We start from the raw sequence: 18,615 nt of genomic DNA, 5'->3' as shown, positions 1-18,615 counted from the left end.
GACCAGTGTGACGTGTGAGACAAACACGAGAGCCGTTCTGGGCTTGTAAAGCACGTTGTCCTTAGTGCAGCTTTATTTAGACGCAGGTACCAAGACGAGAGGCGGCAAATCCAACCCCTGATCTCAGGGGCTGAAACGCCAAATAAAAACAAACCTCACCCCCCCCCACCCAGCCATCACCACACATGATCATAGTGACATCATGTCAATGTGCTGATCCAAAAGAAGACCAATCCAGCTGCCCCAGATGTAGATATTGAGCCCACTAACATCACATTATGGTTGCAGCAGCGATGCCGGTTTCATTGTGGACCGGAGGAACGAGCTCCGACTTTATTGATCCTGCTACAGTGTTTTTATGTTGCAGCTGCACTTCCTTGTTTCCGTGCCATGATGTGTCAACAACTACATCCAGCCATCCAGCCATCCAGCCATCCAGCCGTCCAGCCGTCCAGCCATCCAGCCATCCACCCCCTGCCTGCAGTCTCCTTGGCTAAATCCAGCCCCAAACGCGCACGCTGAAATGCCTCTTTAGATTCTCATAAACGTGAACTAAGTAGGTCATCGTGCAAAAAAAAAAGAAAGAAAGAAAGAAAGAAGAAGAAAAAAAAAACCCCATAGCAACATTAACAGAGTGTGCCCCCCCCCCCCCCGCTGTGTGCACGAATCCTGCAGCAGCACCCAGAAGTGAACAAAGCGACCCGGAAGCGGTGGCGCGACTAGAGGCAGGCAGAAAGAACATCAACGTTTTATATGATAGCTGTGCTCAAGAGAGAATCTGCAACCAGGACGCAAGGTAATGTGTGCGCGTCTTCCCCGGAGGGCGCGTTGTTGGAGATTATTGCGTCCTAAACGTGTGTTGCATCGTGCGCAAAATACAATCGCTGTCATTTGATTCGTCCAAAAGTTGCAGAATATGAAAAAAAAAACCAAAAACAGCAGCAGAGGAAAAAGTGAGATTTGATGAAGGCGGCGCAGCGTGTTTGTGGAGAGGTTGCGCGCAGCGCAGCGCACATTTTGGACCGGTTCTGCGCGACGTGGAGCCGGAGTCTGCGCCTCGTTTCCACGCTGGCTTTGCTGGGCTGGTGGAGGAAGTGGCAGCTTTTTTTTCAGAGCTGGGGAGGCCGGGCTATTCAAACCTCCAATTCGCCGTAAACAATCCTTCATGCCTTTGACGCGATAAACACACCTTTGTGTTCGTGTCGGCCGCGTCTCATCCACGGCGACGTGACGTTCAGGCTCCTAAAAAATGTGGGGTCTGCAAGAATATGGCGTCCCGCCTTATAAAAATAAGGCTGCCATTTTTGTTTCTCTTTTGTCTGGAAATGTTTAAAGAAAACTGTCTGAGAATGTCTGAGTCGCGCCGGGGAGGGTCGATGCGTGGAAACCACGGGGCTCCACGGGGCTCCACGGGGCCGGGCGACGCGTCCGAGAAGTCAAAGAACGGAAAGTTATATTTGCGTTTGTCTGGAAATCTTATAGCGACGTCCATTTATTTTCATGAATTCGGTGTCAGACAAAAGGAATGGGGGGCTAAATGTCCACGCTAGGCGGCTAATGCGCGGTCAGGCTGGCGTGCGTAAAGGTGCCTTTAGTCCGGCTGAACGGTTGATTTAATGGTGACACTGAACGCATCATTTAGGTGAGCTTGAATGCAACACGGGTTTAAAAAAATGAGCCTTGTTGCATGCCTTTATTTATCTTTATCCAATAATTGTAATTGTCTTGAAGGTAAGCTCAGGTAAAAGAAAGAAAGAAAATAATTGAATATAATAAATAAATATTTTCGACATAATTTAACTGGATTGCGTTTTTGACTGCTGTTGACAAGAGTTATAATCGTGTTGTTTAAATGTTTCGTATTTAAAATCTTTCTCTTCAGCCTTTGGGTGAAGCTTTATACATGTGTGGGCTTACGTTTGTCTTGTTATACTTATCCAACTTTTTTATTACTCATATGTCATAACAATGCTAAATATCATTGGGATTTTATATTTATTATTGATCTATAAAAGTTGTGAATTGTCAAAGGCATATTGGATTTCTCAGCAACCTCATTCCTCACTGGATTCATCCTTTTGATACTTAAAATTGTAGAGGCTCCTGCAAAGCAAGATTAGATGTTACTGCTTTTTATTATTTTATTTTTTATTGCATGCCGTATTTTGTGGCCAAAGAAAATCTCAGTGAAGAGTTCAGTGTCATCCTGTGTGTCGCTTTAACTCTCTGCCCAGTGTGCCCCCCCCCCCCCAACATTTGTTTCATGTTGAAACTCTTTGCGTTCCGAGATCATGTGCTGTTTGAGATCCATCGCCTTTAACTCTAGTCCCACTGTGACCAATGTGGAGTAAGTTAGCAGCTCAATAAAGTTTAACTTGACTTTTGATTGTGTCTCAGGATGGCAGAGCCTCGATTTAACAACCCGTATTTCTGGCCACCCCCTCCGTCCATGCCGGGGCAGGTAAGTCCACTTGTGGGGTGTAATTACCGTGTTGGATGTCTTTTCTGCCATTCAGCACCAAGGATGTGTCACAGTAGACAAAGCCAAAATGCATCCTGTACTGTGTGCACTGGTCTTTTTTTTTAGGGGGGGGGGGGGGCGTGAATGACATTCACACGGTGTCTGTTTTCTGTTGAGCATGACCCGTTAACCCTTTCAGCTGGATAACCTGGTGCTCATTAACAAGATCAAGGAGCAGCTGATGGCGGAGAAGATCAGACCCCTGCACCTGCCACCGACCTCCACTCCTTCCCAGCAGCCTCTGCTGGTGCCCGCATCGTCGCCGGACGGCAGCGCTCAGCACGGCATGTCGGTGCCAAAGCCCCAGCAGGTGCCGGGCCACCACCCGCAGCCACAGGGATCTGGGCAACCGGACGTCGCGCTGCACGCCCGCCCCGCCTCCAGCTCTGGACCGGGTACGGTCTGTTTGTAGGCCAGTCTCCGGATAGTTTCGCTTCGCATTGTGTGATGATCGTTAACGTGATCAGAGCAAGTTTAAAGTCTGTCTGTGTAAAGACTGGTTTAACTGTCCGCTTATTAAAACGCCAACTTCCAGATGGAAATATGGACGACAAGTCGGCAGTGAAGGCCAAAGGACTGTGGGAAGACTGGCACATGAGACAGCTCAGCGAGCAGCCTGGCCGGATGAACCATCGCTCAGGTGCTGCAGCAGTCTATGGTCTGTTGACGGGGGAATAGCAGCGACAACGTTTTCACACCATTTGTTTAAAGTGGCAGCACTCGCTGTCTGCGTCGTATTCCTCCTGGGTGTCGGCTACATTTACCACTGAGATATTTACACGCCCATTAGTTGGCTGATTGAGGAGGAGGTGACGCTTCAAATATGACACTTTACTAAACGCCTCCTGGGGCTTAGAGCAGGGAAACAAACATAGACTGTTTTATGCAAGGGGAGCAGTCCCAAACAGCGGCGTGGCGACACTGGGAGAAGCACCAGTTGGGTTTCTGGGATCGGTACGAGCATCTGGTAACCCGGCAACAGCCAGCGCCGTGCGATCTGACTCCAGCATCTCAAGCCTCGATTGCTGTTCATGAAGGATCGGTTCTTCTGAATGTTCTGTTTGCTGCCTGCAGAGCTCTGCTAACTTGTGTGGACTGTTAATGTGAATTAATGCACTGTTAAAACTGTTGTTTTTCTTTTTTTCTTCAATGAAACCAGAATGTGCCCAAACGATGGACATGGCTTTCTTTTTAGGTATTACCCCCCCCCCCCCCCCCCCTCCGGCTGAGATCTGTGTGTCTGTGTTGTGTTGACTGTACTTTTGGGGCTCTTTGTATTAGTTTGATGGAGGAGGCACATGGCGGATCATTGTAAAGTTAGATAACACAAAAGCATTGAGGCGGTGTTCGGCTTTTGTCCGCATCGCTAGATCTTTGCTCATTTCCCCCAGCCCTGCCTCGAAGGCTGTGGCCCCGCCCTGGCAGCGCGTTTGGGAAAGCAAATATTCGGTCACAGCTAACCCGTTCCACAACATCTGCATGTCGGCTGTGAATGATATTTGCTACTTTTCCCAAGCAACGACAATGATAATAACTTTATTTATATTGCACCTTTTTTAAAACAAAGTAGCAACTGTAAGCAAGCTAAAGTATTTTAAACAAAGAAAACAAACTCCATCAGTTTAGACCAGGGGTGGGCAATTATTTTTTCCATGGGGCCACATGAGAAACAGAAAATATTCTGGAGGGCTGGGCCAAGAGGCTGAACTCAATTCTGCATAATATTAATTGTATTTCTTTATTTTAAAAAAAGCAGTAAATTGCATTGTTTTGACAAGCTTGTAAGAGTATATGTTATAATTAAGCAATGAAAAATTGAGGTTGCCTTACAAAAAATGTAATTTATTCAATAACATTTCTCAAAACAATGGTAAAATAAACGTGAGTCGTATTAGTGAACATTTTCACACATTCACAAACACATTTTGAGTTTAACATACTGTTGGAAAGTTGTGTGACGGTTCTTAGCATCCTAAATACATCACAACATTGTCTTTGTGCTCATTAAGACAGACACATCATAGTGAACTGTCACTGAATGCAGTTTTAGTCCATGCATGAGGTAGAATTAGAAAGTGTGTTTATTTTGTAATTTCTAAATAGCCTTACGCGGGCCGGTCAGTCACCCAAAGGGCCGTAAGCGGCCCTGGGGCCGTACTATGCCCAGGTCTGCTTTAGACGCTGCTGTGTGATTTTAAAAGCCTGTTTTAATTCTAACTTTACATTCAGGATTGTTACCTCTAACTGTGACACATTTATTTAAACGTTGTCATGGGGATCCATGCAGTCCTGCGTAGCGCTGTTCTAGATGCTGGTGCTGATATGTTTGTTTGTTTGTTTTCTTCATCGGCAGGTTTGGCTCCTTCATCCCGACCCGACAGCCACAACACCTCAGAGGCTCTGACCCCCACGACTCCGACCTCCAGCAGCCACAACCGCCTGGGCGGGGCCCCCTCTGTGAACATCATCTCTGGGCTGGCCAGTGGCCCCGGCATGGACCACATGAAAGCTGGAGGCCTGGCTGGACTCCTGGGCCCTCCACCTAAAACACCCCGAGGACGTAAGAAGATCAAAGCTGAAAACTCGTCCGGTCCCCTGCTGGTGGTGCCGTACCCCATCCTAGCCGACCAAGGCTGCGTTACTGTCGCACCCAAAGAGGGCAAAACCTACAGGTTGGGCAAGAGAAGCTGTTGCTGCCATATCTGAGTGTTTACACAGAGACAGATAGAGGGGGGGCATTTCCTTTTTTGCTGCTGACCATACAAAGTCCCGCCACAGATTAAATTGTGGCCTAAAAACAGATTGATGGCTCCTCACTGGAGAACGGTGATTGAAGCGTGCTCCTCCTGGCTGACATCGGTTTGACACACTCCGTATGATGAGATGAGTGTTTCACTTGGTGGACTGCCGATCGATGTTTGCCTCCAGGACTAACTGGAACATTTCTTCTATTCCGATTCAGTTTTGGCTTTTCATTTGGATCGAGCGACTTCAGAGTCAGCGAGTCTCGCTATCTATTGCCCGAATAGTCATACTTAATCGATTCTCTGCTTTTGTTTTGAGTATGAAAACATTCATCAACACTGACGCTTGCAAAAAACTAATTGAATGAAACAGGATAAAAATAAGACTTGCACTTCTTTAACACTGGCTTGGATATTGGATTATGATTCATAATTGTTATTTTTCTTTGCTGTAAATGATATATTTGAACTTGATCCTGACCTGTATAAGCCCAATCTGATCATATTACTGAACCCATATGTCCTCTTTCTGTCATAAAGATGCAAAGTGTGTCCGCTCACCTTTTTAACCAAGTCGGAGATGCAGATTCACTCCAAGTCCCACACGGAGGCCAAACCACACAAGTGTCCCCACTGCTCCAAGACGTTTGCCAACGCCTCCTACCTGGCCCAGCACCTGCGCATCCACCTGGGGATCAAACCCTACCACTGCTCCTACTGTGAGAACTCGTTCCGTCAGCTTTCACACCTGCAGCAGCACACCAGGTACAACACGTGCAGGAAAAGTCTCGTTTGTGCACGGAAAACAAAAAAAAAGAAGCTGCTGATATTGAACACTAAAAATATTGATTTGCTTTCATGCCTGGTTTCATCTTTAGTGGCCGAAAGTCAAGTCATTTAAAGTCACTAATCTGCTTCATTCGCTCTAGAATCCACACTGGTGACAGGCCTTATAAATGTGCTCACCCTGGATGTGAAAAGGCTTTTACCCAGCTGTCTAACCTCCAGGTCAGTACGTGGCCGCGCCCTTCATAGCGGTCGATGGAGGTTCGCGGTTTTGTTGTGCTATAACAAATGGATCTACTTCTGTCTGTTTCTCCTCTCGCAGTCGCACCAGAGGCAGCACAATAAAGACAAGCCCTATAAATGTCCTAACTGCTACCGTGCCTACTCGGACTCCGCATCATTGCAGATCCACTTGTCGGTGCACGCCATCAAAAACGCCAAGGCCTATTGCTGTAGCATGTGCGGCCGTGCATACACCTCAGTGAGTAAACCATAGCTTTTTGCCAGCCGTCTGTCGTTATGCACGTTTCCCCTGTCGATTTGATGGTATAATAGGGTATGATGATGCTCGGGTTCAGATGGCTTGAAAACCAGCCTGGTTTCCAATTTGTGATCTTTTTTTTTTTTTAAATGCAAAGATAAGTTGAACAATATGAAATGGTAAACAATCCTTTTTTTTTTTTAATCCGGTGTGTCTCCATGTCTTTGTAGGAGACCTACCTTATGAAGCACATGTCCAAACACACAGTGGTGGAGCACCTAGTGAGCCACCAGTCGCCTCAGAGGACAGAGTCCCCCAGCATCCCCATACGCATCTCCCTCATCTAAAGCGGTCGGCAGCAGGTCGGATTCAGAGCCTTGCAGCTGGACATCGAGGCCCCCGCACACCCACACCCATCTACATTAAAGCTTACATGAGCATTATGACAGCTGACATTAGCATTCAGTGAAGTTAGCTGCCGCCGTCCGTCTCGACACAGTCAAAAATGAGCACAGCGTTATTTTGTGAATGTAACAATGCTAGATGCTTTCCGGATGATCGCGAAGCAAAGAATGTCTTGCGTCAGATTTAATAAGCACTTTCGTAAGCGTCGTATAAACTGGGGGGGGGGGGGGGGGGTGCATTGACCATCAGAAATGTCATTATTTTTTATTTTTCTCTCTCTTCCATTAAATGGGTTTAACAAAAATATGCCAGAGGATATTTGCCCCCTATAAAGAATAGAGAAAGTAGGAGAAACTGTTTGCTGGGTGTATGGACGCATCCAAAGATGATCTTAAAGCACTTTTAGGCCTTGTGGTTTTTGGCTCAAATTGTTTCAATCTTGTTGGATGGGAAATGAAAATGCCGAAAGGCGTTACTCGTGGCAGCTAAGAGTACCGACTGTGTAGAAATGAGTCTTTTTCTGTTACCTTCTGTGTTTTTTAACTCATACGAACAGGGTCATCTAAATGGAAAAAAAGGCAATCGATAGATGACAATTTTAATGATTGTATCAAGGAGTTGTATTACTGACTTCGGGGGGTAGAGGAAAAGAGTAAGGGAAGAAACATGAATGTTTTTATGCTTTTCTTTATTTTTTTTGGAATTACAATATATTTCACTCCATGTTTGATCCATCTTTTATGGTACCTTTCTGATCATGGCATGTGATAAAACAAACACTGCATTTCACAGGACCTTTCTCCTGACGTCCCATTAACTTAGTGCCATATATGAACTTTGCTGGGGTTTGAAGAAAGCTCAAATCACGCTCGGGAGACTGTCTGCTGCTTCTACTTGGCTTGGCTTCTTGACTCTTGTTCTTGTATTCGTGAATAAATTGCACATGAATCAGTGCCAGCTCTATGCTACTCAGCCCTTATTTTGAAATACATCTGATAGTAAATTTTACACCATTTTAAACCTAAACATTGGACCAAAATGTGAAGTTACTGTACAGCTACTCTGACCCAGTTGAGTACTTTCTTTTTGAAATTATTGATAAGCTTTACCCGTTTGTAATAAACTGCAGTATGAATCATATTCCATAGGACTATATTATGAGTTTTTGTGGGGATGACGCTTCTCCTTTTTGATTTCCTTTTCCTCTTTAATACTCCTTTTATTGTACACAGTATTGTTTGTTGTATTTTTTACTGTAACTCTAACCTCTGTATGGTACTAATAGAGTACTCTGTATTCTTCAGGGGACATCAGAAAAGGTGCTACGGCTATATGGTGTGTTGGAGATGGAACTGAGAATAATGTAAAATACATATACAGTATATAGTATGTTTTCAAAAGAATAAAAACTTATTACTCAAGCCACTGGCCTGAAAACATTTACACCGACAACAGACCCTGCCTCTTCAACTTGCTCTCCTTTGAGATAATTGGAAAACGTCCATGTTTCTGTAAACATGTTACTCATTTATAGTATCTAACCATTGAGTTTGCATAAACATGTTTCGGTTTTCGTAAAAGTTTCCGTACGAGCTGAGCGTGATTATTTTAGTCTACCCGTATGTTATTCATATTCATGTTTTCTATCATTTATTTACATGTAAGCCTTAACCTGTTTTATCATCCCTTTTCCATTACTCTGTATTGTTCTGCAGTATTCAGTCGTGCTGACTTTTTCTTTTTTTGCTTCCGCATGGAGTTCCTGAGCTGTAATCTGTATGATAACTGTTTAACCCATGTTGTCGATGAAAAGATATTGCGTAGATTTGTTACACTTTTTTCCTGTCTTGCATTGTGGTTTCATATACAGTTTCTAGACAACTACTTATGCACAGCCAACATTGAGAAATTAAACTAAGGTTATCAACGTTTAAAAAAAAAAAAAGGAAAGAAAAGTCTTTGTATCTTTACCTTGTTTAATAAACAGACTGTTAAAAATGCATCACTGACTGATTGTACAGCTGATCCAGCCACCAAAAGAGCGCAAGATGGAGGGAGGAAAACAAAATATACATTTATTGATGAAAAAAATAAGAGTACCTGTAAGAATCAGTGCGTGTGTATTTTCTCCCCACATCTGTCTGAGTATCAACAATTTGAAAAACAAACCGTTCAGGATGCTTGAAACAGACAAAACGCCCCTGGAATACTGTGCTTGGATGCTTTTGAACTACGAGTTGATGTGTTTGTTGTAAATGCTGTCGTGGTCAGAGTGATGGGTCTCAGAAAGGACCCCAACATGTGGACTCCCATTCATCAGACACGAAGACGCGCTGTACTATAAGTGCTACATTTTATACGGTAAATGACTTTGTAAACTTGTGTAAAAAAAAAAAGTGCTTTGTTTGACACCAACTTACAGGTACATTTTAACTGTAGTAAAATACGTACCATAGACAGTGTCAGAGCCACTGTAACGGTCCACGTCTGCGTTTGACCAAAAATGTAAACAGTCTTATAAAGTGCTCCGTTTAAACCACTCTCACTCTAATATTCCTCCTGTTTGACAGCCACATGCTTATTTACACCATTAAATTAAATAAAAATAACATTTCCCATAAACCAACACACAACATGCAAATAAGATTATGTCTATAAAATATTTGACACAGCCATTTCCTCCATTTCCCTCCCCTTTGTTCTGAACCCGATGAAAAACAAATATTGCTTGCATGCTAAACAAGAACCTGCTTGCTTTTCAATACGAAAGAGAAACAGAACTGGAGTGGAAGCTCCCTTTCGACTTAAACTTTTCGTCTTCAGAGGGCGTGGCCAGATGCCGCGGGGCTATCCGTCGACACCCGTCCTCTTGGTGGACGTCTACCTCTCATTCCTGGTTGCTGTTATTAGAGCTGTTCTCTATACATTTGGTGCCTTCAGGACCCGATGGGGAGGTGAGGTTTAGGTAGCTCTGCTCGCAGGGTTGGTGCGTGGAGACAGACGGCCGGGTGTTGTCCAGGCGCTCGACAATCTTCACGCGGCAGATCTCATCCAGGATGTCCAGTTTCCTGCATGAACCTGGGGTCAGGCTGGGGACGAATAAACATTGGAAAATGGCATGCAAGAAAATGAATAAATGCAAATAAAATGTAAACAACAAACAGTTAGCAGCCTTGTTTTCTCAGAACAGTCGTACCTGAGCGAAGATGTCTGCAGGATGCGATCACAGAGACTTTCAGCGGGAAGCACCGTCTTGCTATTCTGTTGAGAATTTGAACCACTATTATGAAAAGACACATCACCCAGTGTACGTTTGGCCAAGCTACTCCTGTTACCTTTAAAGCATCCTAAGGCAAGACAGACTCACCAACACTGTGGGAGCAGTTTCATAAAACTTTGAATGGCATGCCAGATTAAGGCTTGATTGTTCTGTGGGGTTTTACCTCCAGGTTATAGACTGACTTGGCGTTCCTCAGGGCCAGTTCAGAGGCAAAGACTTGATTGGAGAGCTTCAGGATTCGATCCTGAAGTTGTCTGTTCTCCATTTCTAAGACACTGGCCCTTGAACACAAGCAGCAATGAGACGCTGAAGTCATTTTAAAATACATTCATTTACACTAAAAACTCAAAGTGACAGGCGTCAACCAGATTGAATAAAGCACTTAAAGAGTGTCATTCATTCAGACACCTGTGTTGGACAGTCGATGCAGTCCTCATGCTTTTGCTGGCCATTTCCTCGCTCTCACTCATCTTCGTAAGCAGCTCCCTCTTCTCCCTTAAAAGCTTCTCGTTTTCCTCCGTCACCATGTGGATTCTCTCTTTCTCCTGAAATCCACCAGGGAGGAGATGAGACGCAGAGAGAAAACAAAAACAAGTGTTCTGGAACTAACATCTATTATTTAATCTCCATTATGTGTAAGACCATGTGAGAGAGGCTGGACGCCAGCATCAGGTCGTTCTGCAGCTTCTGGACGATGTCGTCCTTCTGTGCCGTCGTCTTGAGAAAAACTTGCTTGGCCTGACACAGCTTCATCTTGTAGTGACTTTGCTTTTCGTTGTACTTCCTAATTAGAGGTCCAGATTAGCATCAGGAAGAGCATATTCTCCACATCTTAAGTGCTGATTATACTATGACTTTTTTTTATTTTTACAGTCTTGTCACACCTGACATTTGCGTCAAGCTGGAGGAGAAGCTCTTGCAACTCCTCCTTCAGCCCATCACACTCCTGCTGACTGGCTGCCAAGTCCTCCTGCAATTTGTGACTTGACTTCTGGGTCTCGCTCATCTGCAGGACAAATAAAAACCATGAATCTACATTTTAGTTCATGTTGTATTAAAGACATTTTCAGAATAAAATATTTATGGCCAGCAGTTACGTAATATAATGTAAAGATGTACACCGAAGCGACTCTGCCAAAAGTCAAGGTTTTTGAGAAAAAACACGCGATAACAAAGGACTGTAGTAAAACTCGTCCGTTTTGAACAGTTGTAACTTTCCAGGTGTGTCAGGCATCCAACACACTGCATCACCAACTAGAAAAGCACTCAGAGCACAGTCCTCCGCCAAGAAGCTCATTCCCCTTGTAGTTTGGATCTACACCGTCCACATGGTGATCTGGATCATTCTTCGAAAGGTTCTAAATCATTCTTGATATCTTTATACACCAACCATGAAAAGTAAAAGTGAATCAGAGTTGATATTTGAATCCGGAAAAGAGGTTTACAATGTTAAATGTTTTTCTGGCCTCATTCTGGATCAGATCCAGAAGGCAATTTCCATAACAATGCACACAGGACACTTTTATGACTGTGACTTTTTGGTGAGTGAATTTAATCAGTTTCAACATCTAATGGGATCTAAATTAGACCAAACCCATCTTCAGATTATGTTTTCATCAAGGTCCATCCAGCATCTTTTCTGTAATCCTGCTGACAGACAGACAGACAGACAGACGCCTTCGAAAACACAACCTCCTTGGTGGAGGCTACAACATCTGATGAGCTCCGTACTTCCTCTCTGGACTTGCTGAGTTCAGCTTCCATGACGGCCAGACGAGTGTCAAGCTGCTGCTTGCGCTGGCTGAGCTCTGCGTTGGTCCTGGTCATGGAGGCCTCATTCAGCCTCAGGGAGCGTAGCTGCTGCTGCAGCCCCTCCTCGCGCTGCTCCAGCAGCTTCCTGACAAACGGAGGAAAACGTCTGTAACTTCTGGCATTACTACAACAAAGGAAGTCAAAACTTGAGCTGACTTCAGGAGGCGAGACCTGGTGAGGTGCTCCTCCTGCTGCTTGGCTCTCAGGGCTGATAAGGCATCAGAAAGATCTCTGCTTTCCCTCTTTATGCGGCCGCACTCCGTGGTGCGCGCTTCCTCCACCCGCAGCTGGTGCTGGGCACTCTTTAACTGCTGCTGCAGCTCCGATACCTGCCGTCACAACGCAGATGCAAATTTCACTCAGCAACACATACAGAAAAAAATCAGCAGCACCAAATGTGTTGAAAGGATCCCATGATTTGCTTAATGCATCTGTCTGTTGGATACTAACCTGGAAAAAGATCTGCACTTCTTTTACAACAGCTCTAAAGATGCAACAACCAAAGAGGAGACCTTTGCCTGAATGCAAGGTCACGGTTTTAGCCCTGTATTCTCTGAACTGGCTACACTCAAACCCCCCACAGTTGCAATTTTAATCCAATAATTTGATTGCTGAACTGGGAAATAAAACCGGAGGTAACATTACTCCCTGAGGAGAAACTGTGCAACAGAATGAACACTGACCTTCTTGTCTGCAGCAATCAGCTGCAACCGCTCTGCCCGCAGGTCCTCCTGCAGACTGACGGTGGCACTGTGGTTTGCTGAGTGGCGTGCCAGTTCTAACTCCAGCTCTCTGATCTTCTGCTTCTGACGTTCACACTCGGCCTCCTGAGAGTGGACGCTCTGCTCTACCTGCAGCAGCTTGGCCTGGACCTGCTTCAGCTCGGCACATAGCTGAAGGAAGCGCGTGGAATTAAACAGAAGCAGAAACAGAGGTGTAATACATATTTTGTCAGTCCGATCTTTATGTACAGCACATTTCTTCCCCGTTACGGTTCAGCATGTGGATGAACTGACAGCTTCAACAAGCTCAGATTTGTTGTATAATTCGAGACCTTGAGTTTTTCCTGTTCCAGCAGGGCGTTGTGTCGCTTCAGGTCGGTGCACTTCTCCTTCTCGTAGCGCAGCTCTCGTTCTGCTGAGGAGAAAAGGCTCTGGGCCCTCTGCAAGTCCTGCTTCATCTGTTTAGCATCGTCTGCCTTCTGGCTCAACATCAAGTCCTGGGACTGAACATGGACACGTATAAACCGTGAAGCCAATCTCGCATGCGATCATTTTAATCAAGAGAGTCAAATTAAATAAGAAGGATGAAATTGGGAGACTAATGGTGCTGATGGTCATTATAAAAGATAAATATAAAAGACAGGTTGACTGCAACATATGCTACAAGCTAAGCTACCAAAATGTTGAAAAGAATGTGTTGCTGCAGATTGTCGGTTACACAAATGAAATTAAGTGTAAAAGGTCAATTAACTGTTGTAACATTTAAGACAAAAAAAACAAAACTAGTATGTGGTCAGATAAAACGCACAAACACAGAGATCAGAGATGATCCAATGAAACAGCAAAGAGGCGTTTGAGGCTCACACACCCTGATGTGTGCCTGGGCCTCATTGGCCTGAGCCTGCAGGGCCAGTTGGTGCTGAGAGGCCAGCTGCTGCTCCTTCACCAGTTTAGTCTGCAGAAGATTCAGCTCTTGCTTCAAACAAGGAAGCTAGAAACCCAACACACATTTGCACTTCCGGATTAGGATATCACCTTCATTCACCTGTATGAACATGTAAATACAACTCAACATTCAGGAGGATTTCACACAAATCAGTGGACATGTGATCCAGTTACCTGATCCGGGCTCCCATCCTCGCTCCTCTCATCCGGACTGAGTCTGCACTCTATATGAGCTCTGTTCGCTTCAGGCGCCTGGCTGCTAATGAGGGCTTCCTTTGTGGATGAGAGCTGCTCTTGATGCCACTTGAGCAGCTCTTTGAGGCTTTGTACCTCCATCTGGAATCTCTCCCTCTCCCCATCAGCTGTCAGTTTCTCGTGTCTGCTGGAGTTCAGCTGAGCCCGGAGCTCTGCAGTCTGCTGTCGCTCAGAAGCCATGTCAGACCTGGGAAAGATGCACATTTATGGAAGTAAGCTCCGCGTTCTCCAGCCCTACCTCGAGGCTGGCTGTGATACCAGGTAGCACCAGTTTTATCACTCATCCTCCAACACCGATCTGTTTCAACAAAGGCCTCTAAAATATGACCCCACGAGAAAATGCAATTCACACTGTGACCTCTGGGACGGTAACAACCTCAAGGCACTGTGTGCTGTCTGGAGGATGCCGAGTTCAGCAGTTAGCCCGTTGGCCTGCTCCTGGAGCTTTTCGACTTGAAGCCTGTTTTCCCGGACGTCCTCCTGGGTCCGGTTACCGCTCTTGTAGGAATCCAGCTCTTTCTGGATCCGGTTGTGGGCACGCTCCGCCTGGGCCAACTGGCACAGAGGCAAAGACGGAAAGATCAAGAGAAGCTCATAATGTGTTTTATAAATTCAACATTCTGATATGTTAACATTGAATAAACATTCACCTCTGTATATTCAAATTTAAATATTCATATTTATGTGAATCAAATATTTTCCTATTGTGCTCAACCTCTTCCTTGTTAACACTCTGTCAATAGTTGCAGTAAACACACATTTTACTTCTAGATGTTCAGCTTTACTGGGATGTTCTGTACGCCGTGGACTCATCTTTACTTTAAACTGCTAATGCAATATTCAATCATTATGTATCCCTATAGCAAGAACATTTTCTCAGGTGCATCATGTTTAAAAGCACCATGTCACATAAAAAAGGCCATTAAAACGTAATGAACAAACCTTTTCTTCGAGCACTGCTTTTTCCCCCTTGACTTGGGTAAGGCTTTTGATGAGTGTCTTCCCTTGTTGACATTCAGTCTGAAGGCTGTTCACCTCAAGCCTCAGCTTCTTCAGCTCTCGCTCACCGATCTGCAAGGCCTGTAGTGTGGAGAATCAGGAATTTATAGTATCTGTGCTATCCGCTTGTAAATGTATGAATAATGTCTTTTTTTTTTTTTATTCAAAAGTAGTTACTTTTGTTTCTGAATAAAATCTCGAACAGAAAATTCGATTGTGTAGCGGTCGTTCAGTATTGCTGTCTGTCGGAAGAAGTACACAGTAGTGTATGTGTGCAGTTGTGACCTCTTTGTCTTTTTTGAGGGCAGTCTGGGCAGCACTGAGGTCCACCTCCAGCTGCTTCCTCCAGTCCTTCTCCTCAGTCAGACGAGCCTCAAGCAGAGCCATTCTCTCCTGGCTGCTGTCCCTTAGATGCTTCATGCATGATCAGAGCGAGCCAGGAAATGCAAAGAACATAAATCATTATTTCATCTTCACAGGATGACAGTCAAGGTTTATGTTCTTTATTTTAATTTAGTTTCATAATTAGTGCCAACACGTGGGAACAGTATAGCAATGCCAGAGAAGAGTGTAGAGGAGTGAGTGAGCGTGTGAATGGGTGAATTAGAGGCCAAAACTGTAAAGCGCTTTGGGCACTGCAAAGTGTGGAAAAGCACTGCACAGGTATAAATGCAGTCCATTTACAACTTACACATTAGTGACTTTCAAAATAAAGGACCTCTCACCAGCTGCAAGGAGGACTCAGTGGGTTTGGCCTCTTCTCCATTAATCTGCTTCTTCAGCTCTGCCTCCAGGTTTTTTATCTGCATTGACCAGTTCAGATTATAATTCAGAGAAGCAATTGCGCAAATTAATTCATGAAAGTGTGAGAAACTAACTTCTCATGTAAAATATTTCTGAACCACAACAATTATCCATCACACCTTTATCCAATCAGACGGATTCTGAGCAGAAACTTCCTCATTACCTTTCTGCGGAGTCCCTCCATTTCTGCCTCATGGTGATGCCTCTCCTCCTTGCTGGCATTCTGAGTCTCACCCAACAGAGCCTCCAGCTCCTCGTTCCTCTCCTCCAGCTCTTCCTGGGCTTTACGCAGCCTCTGTTGTTGACGTTGCATCTCCCTCACTTGTACAAGCCTGTCCTCCATTGCTTCACGACACCTGAAGGAGATTGAAGCTTAAAATCAGCGAGACCAGATTTTATTTTGCTATATTTCCATGAATCGCAGCAACCTATATTTGTCATAATAACCATGATGCAGTTGTTGCGAGGTGACGACTTTACCCTTTGTGGACGGAATCGTTTTCATGTGCAGAGAGAATGTTTTGTGGTTCAGCGTCAGTGTTCTTTTCTTTTTGATCTTTTTGGTCTGTATTACTGAGAACCACCTGAACAAACACAAGACCAAACGATGCCAAGCTGCTGCAACATTTGATTTTAATCCTACAGTGATTGATTAAAATACCAACCTGGTTCAGGACATTTTTCTTTTCAGACTCTAGACTGTGGACTTTCTCCCTCAGCGCTCGGTTCTCAGCGTCTAGTCTGTTATTGTGCTCTGTGGCTTGTTGTAGCTTTATCATATCTGTGAAAAAAACGAAATTAGGACCATATATATATTAGACATAAAACGTTATTTTCCTTGTCTCTTGCTTTGCCCGTTTAAACCTTATAATTGTGCAACATTATACAGTATTTCTAATTCAGGGGAAGGCAGTCTGTGTTCCAGAATGGTGGGTTTGTTAAGTTGTAAATGTTAAATGTGTTTGCTGGAAACATTTTAAAACTTGCTTCAAATTTCCTTACTTAGTTTAATCGTAATCTCAACACTGTGTCACACACGGAAAGCTGGTTTCTAAATTAACACTAAAAGTCAGTCTCACCACAGTGTTTCAGTTTGTCCACTTCCTTCCTCAGGTTCTCTACTTCTTGGACCGTTACCTCAAGATCAGACCCTGAGATTAAAGGAATATTTAAATTCGGAATCTCTGTAAATATGATTCCTGCTGCATCGAACATTTCACAGCATTTCTTTCCATGTGTTAATAACTTCCTGTCATTGGCTGAAAACAAGTGACACTGACATTCACTGTATGTCACATTCCTTCGGGTCAGAAGAGTGATTGGGGCTGCATCTGTCAAACCGAGCATCCATGTGTACCGTACGTTAAAATCTAACAAGGACGCAACACACCAGTTGTGTCTAGACTGTTCCTATTAGCAGCATCCAGCTCATTGGTGAGTCTGCGGATATCCTGATGAGCCATCGCAAGCCTCCTAGACGCCTCTTCCAGGTCCCGCTCCAACCGCTGGCGCTCATTCCTCTCCCGGGAAATCTCCTCAATGTGGGCCTGAGGTGAAAGAAAGGAAATGCAGATCGTTTGAGAGGAAAGGGTGTGGCTAAAAATAGACCACTATGCGTGGCTGAAAATGTAAGTAGCCCAGCATGCTGTGGTAAGAAACATGCATCCAGATTGAGATTCACCATCACTGCAGTCCTGGAAAGGGTTGAGGGAAATGAGTTGTGATCGTATATGTCTGTATTCACCTGTGCAAGGAGACAAGTAAGACAAAACGTACACGTGCTGTTACCTGCGGCATGCTCGTCCCCCCAATTCAAGCACTCCTCCGTTGTTAGGCAATCACATTCACAGAAGTGTTACTCTGCGAGAGAAGTCCTCTGCATCAATGCGTTCATGCAGATTTCGTGGCATATCGCAGTCCCACTCTGAGACAAGCGAGTGCTTCATGTAACGCGGCACGTCAGCGTTAGTCGGTTAGTTTATATACGCTGCAAGAAGCAAACCTACGGGGGCAATATTGTGTTTGCTCTGACCCAACCTGCGCAGGCCAAACAGCTTCTTCAATCGACTCTGGGAGGAGCACTGGTGAGAGGAAAAACCTGCGTGATTACCTGTACTTTGGGAATCGTGTCTTCCCCCTATTCAACCAAGCCACAATGTCAGTCCCTCCACCTCTGCCATGATGTCTGTGGCTTCCTACATGCCCCCCCTCCACCACTGTGTAACAAATGTGCTCCTTTATTACTGAGACTCACTGGACATGTCCAGAGGGGAGACGGGGACTATATCGGTAGAAGGATGCTGAGGATGGAACTGCCAGGGAGGGAACAGGGCTAGAGGAAGACCCAGGAGAAGATACATGGACGTAGTGAGGGAGGACATGAGAGTGGCTGGTGTTGGGGAGGACGATGCAAAGGGCAGGGTGAAGTGTGGCGACCCCTCACGGGACAAGCCGAAAGTACAGTAGTAGTAGATTGCCAAGACTCACTGGTCTCGATATTTGCCTGAGTATTTGATAATCATACATTCAGTTTTGAAGATGGTGCAGGCGGGAACCCTCAGATTTAGAGTCCGAATGGTGACAGTGAACTACGTGACAGTAACGCCACACAACCAGTGTGCAGATGAGATCTTCACCTGGTGCTGCACCTCCTTCAACTTGTCAGTGAGGCTCTGACTTTCCAGGGTCCTCTCAGCCACCCCCAGCCTCTCCAGCAGGGTGGCCCGCTCCACCAGCAAGTAAGCAACCTGTTCACTGGGAGTGCTCAAGTCCATCTCCCCGAGGCCCTCCTGAGCCAACATCTCCGCCACCTCCCTGCTCTGACTCTCTAGCAGAAAGAGTTCCACGACATACGAAACAGA

The 18,615-nt window shown here is 45.1% G+C and overlaps 1 protein-coding gene across 1 annotated transcript; it reads left to right on the top strand.

Moving 5' to 3' along the window:
• Nucleotides 1-2,398: 2,398 nt before the first annotated feature.
• On the top strand, nucleotides 2,399-6,879 carry LOC137907102 (zinc finger protein 362-like). Its single transcript, XM_068751414.1, has 8 exons — nucleotides 2,399-2,461; nucleotides 2,661-2,916; nucleotides 3,057-3,161; nucleotides 4,875-5,193; nucleotides 5,806-6,030; nucleotides 6,195-6,273; nucleotides 6,374-6,532; nucleotides 6,763-6,879. The coding sequence occupies exons 1-8, from the start codon at nucleotides 2,399-2,401 to the stop codon at nucleotides 6,877-6,879; spliced, it is 1,323 nt and encodes a 440-aa protein (XP_068607515.1).
• The last annotated feature ends 11,736 nt before the right edge of the window (nucleotides 6,880-18,615 follow it).

Source organism: Brachionichthys hirsutus, chromosome 2 (genome assembly GCF_040956055.1).
Source record: "Brachionichthys hirsutus isolate HB-005 chromosome 2, CSIRO-AGI_Bhir_v1, whole genome shotgun sequence".
In the NCBI taxonomy this organism is placed as follows: domain Eukaryota; kingdom Metazoa; phylum Chordata; class Actinopteri; order Lophiiformes; family Brachionichthyidae; genus Brachionichthys; species Brachionichthys hirsutus.
The sequence above is the reverse complement of the archived record's forward strand: the minus strand, read 5'-3'. Positions and strand labels throughout refer to the sequence as shown.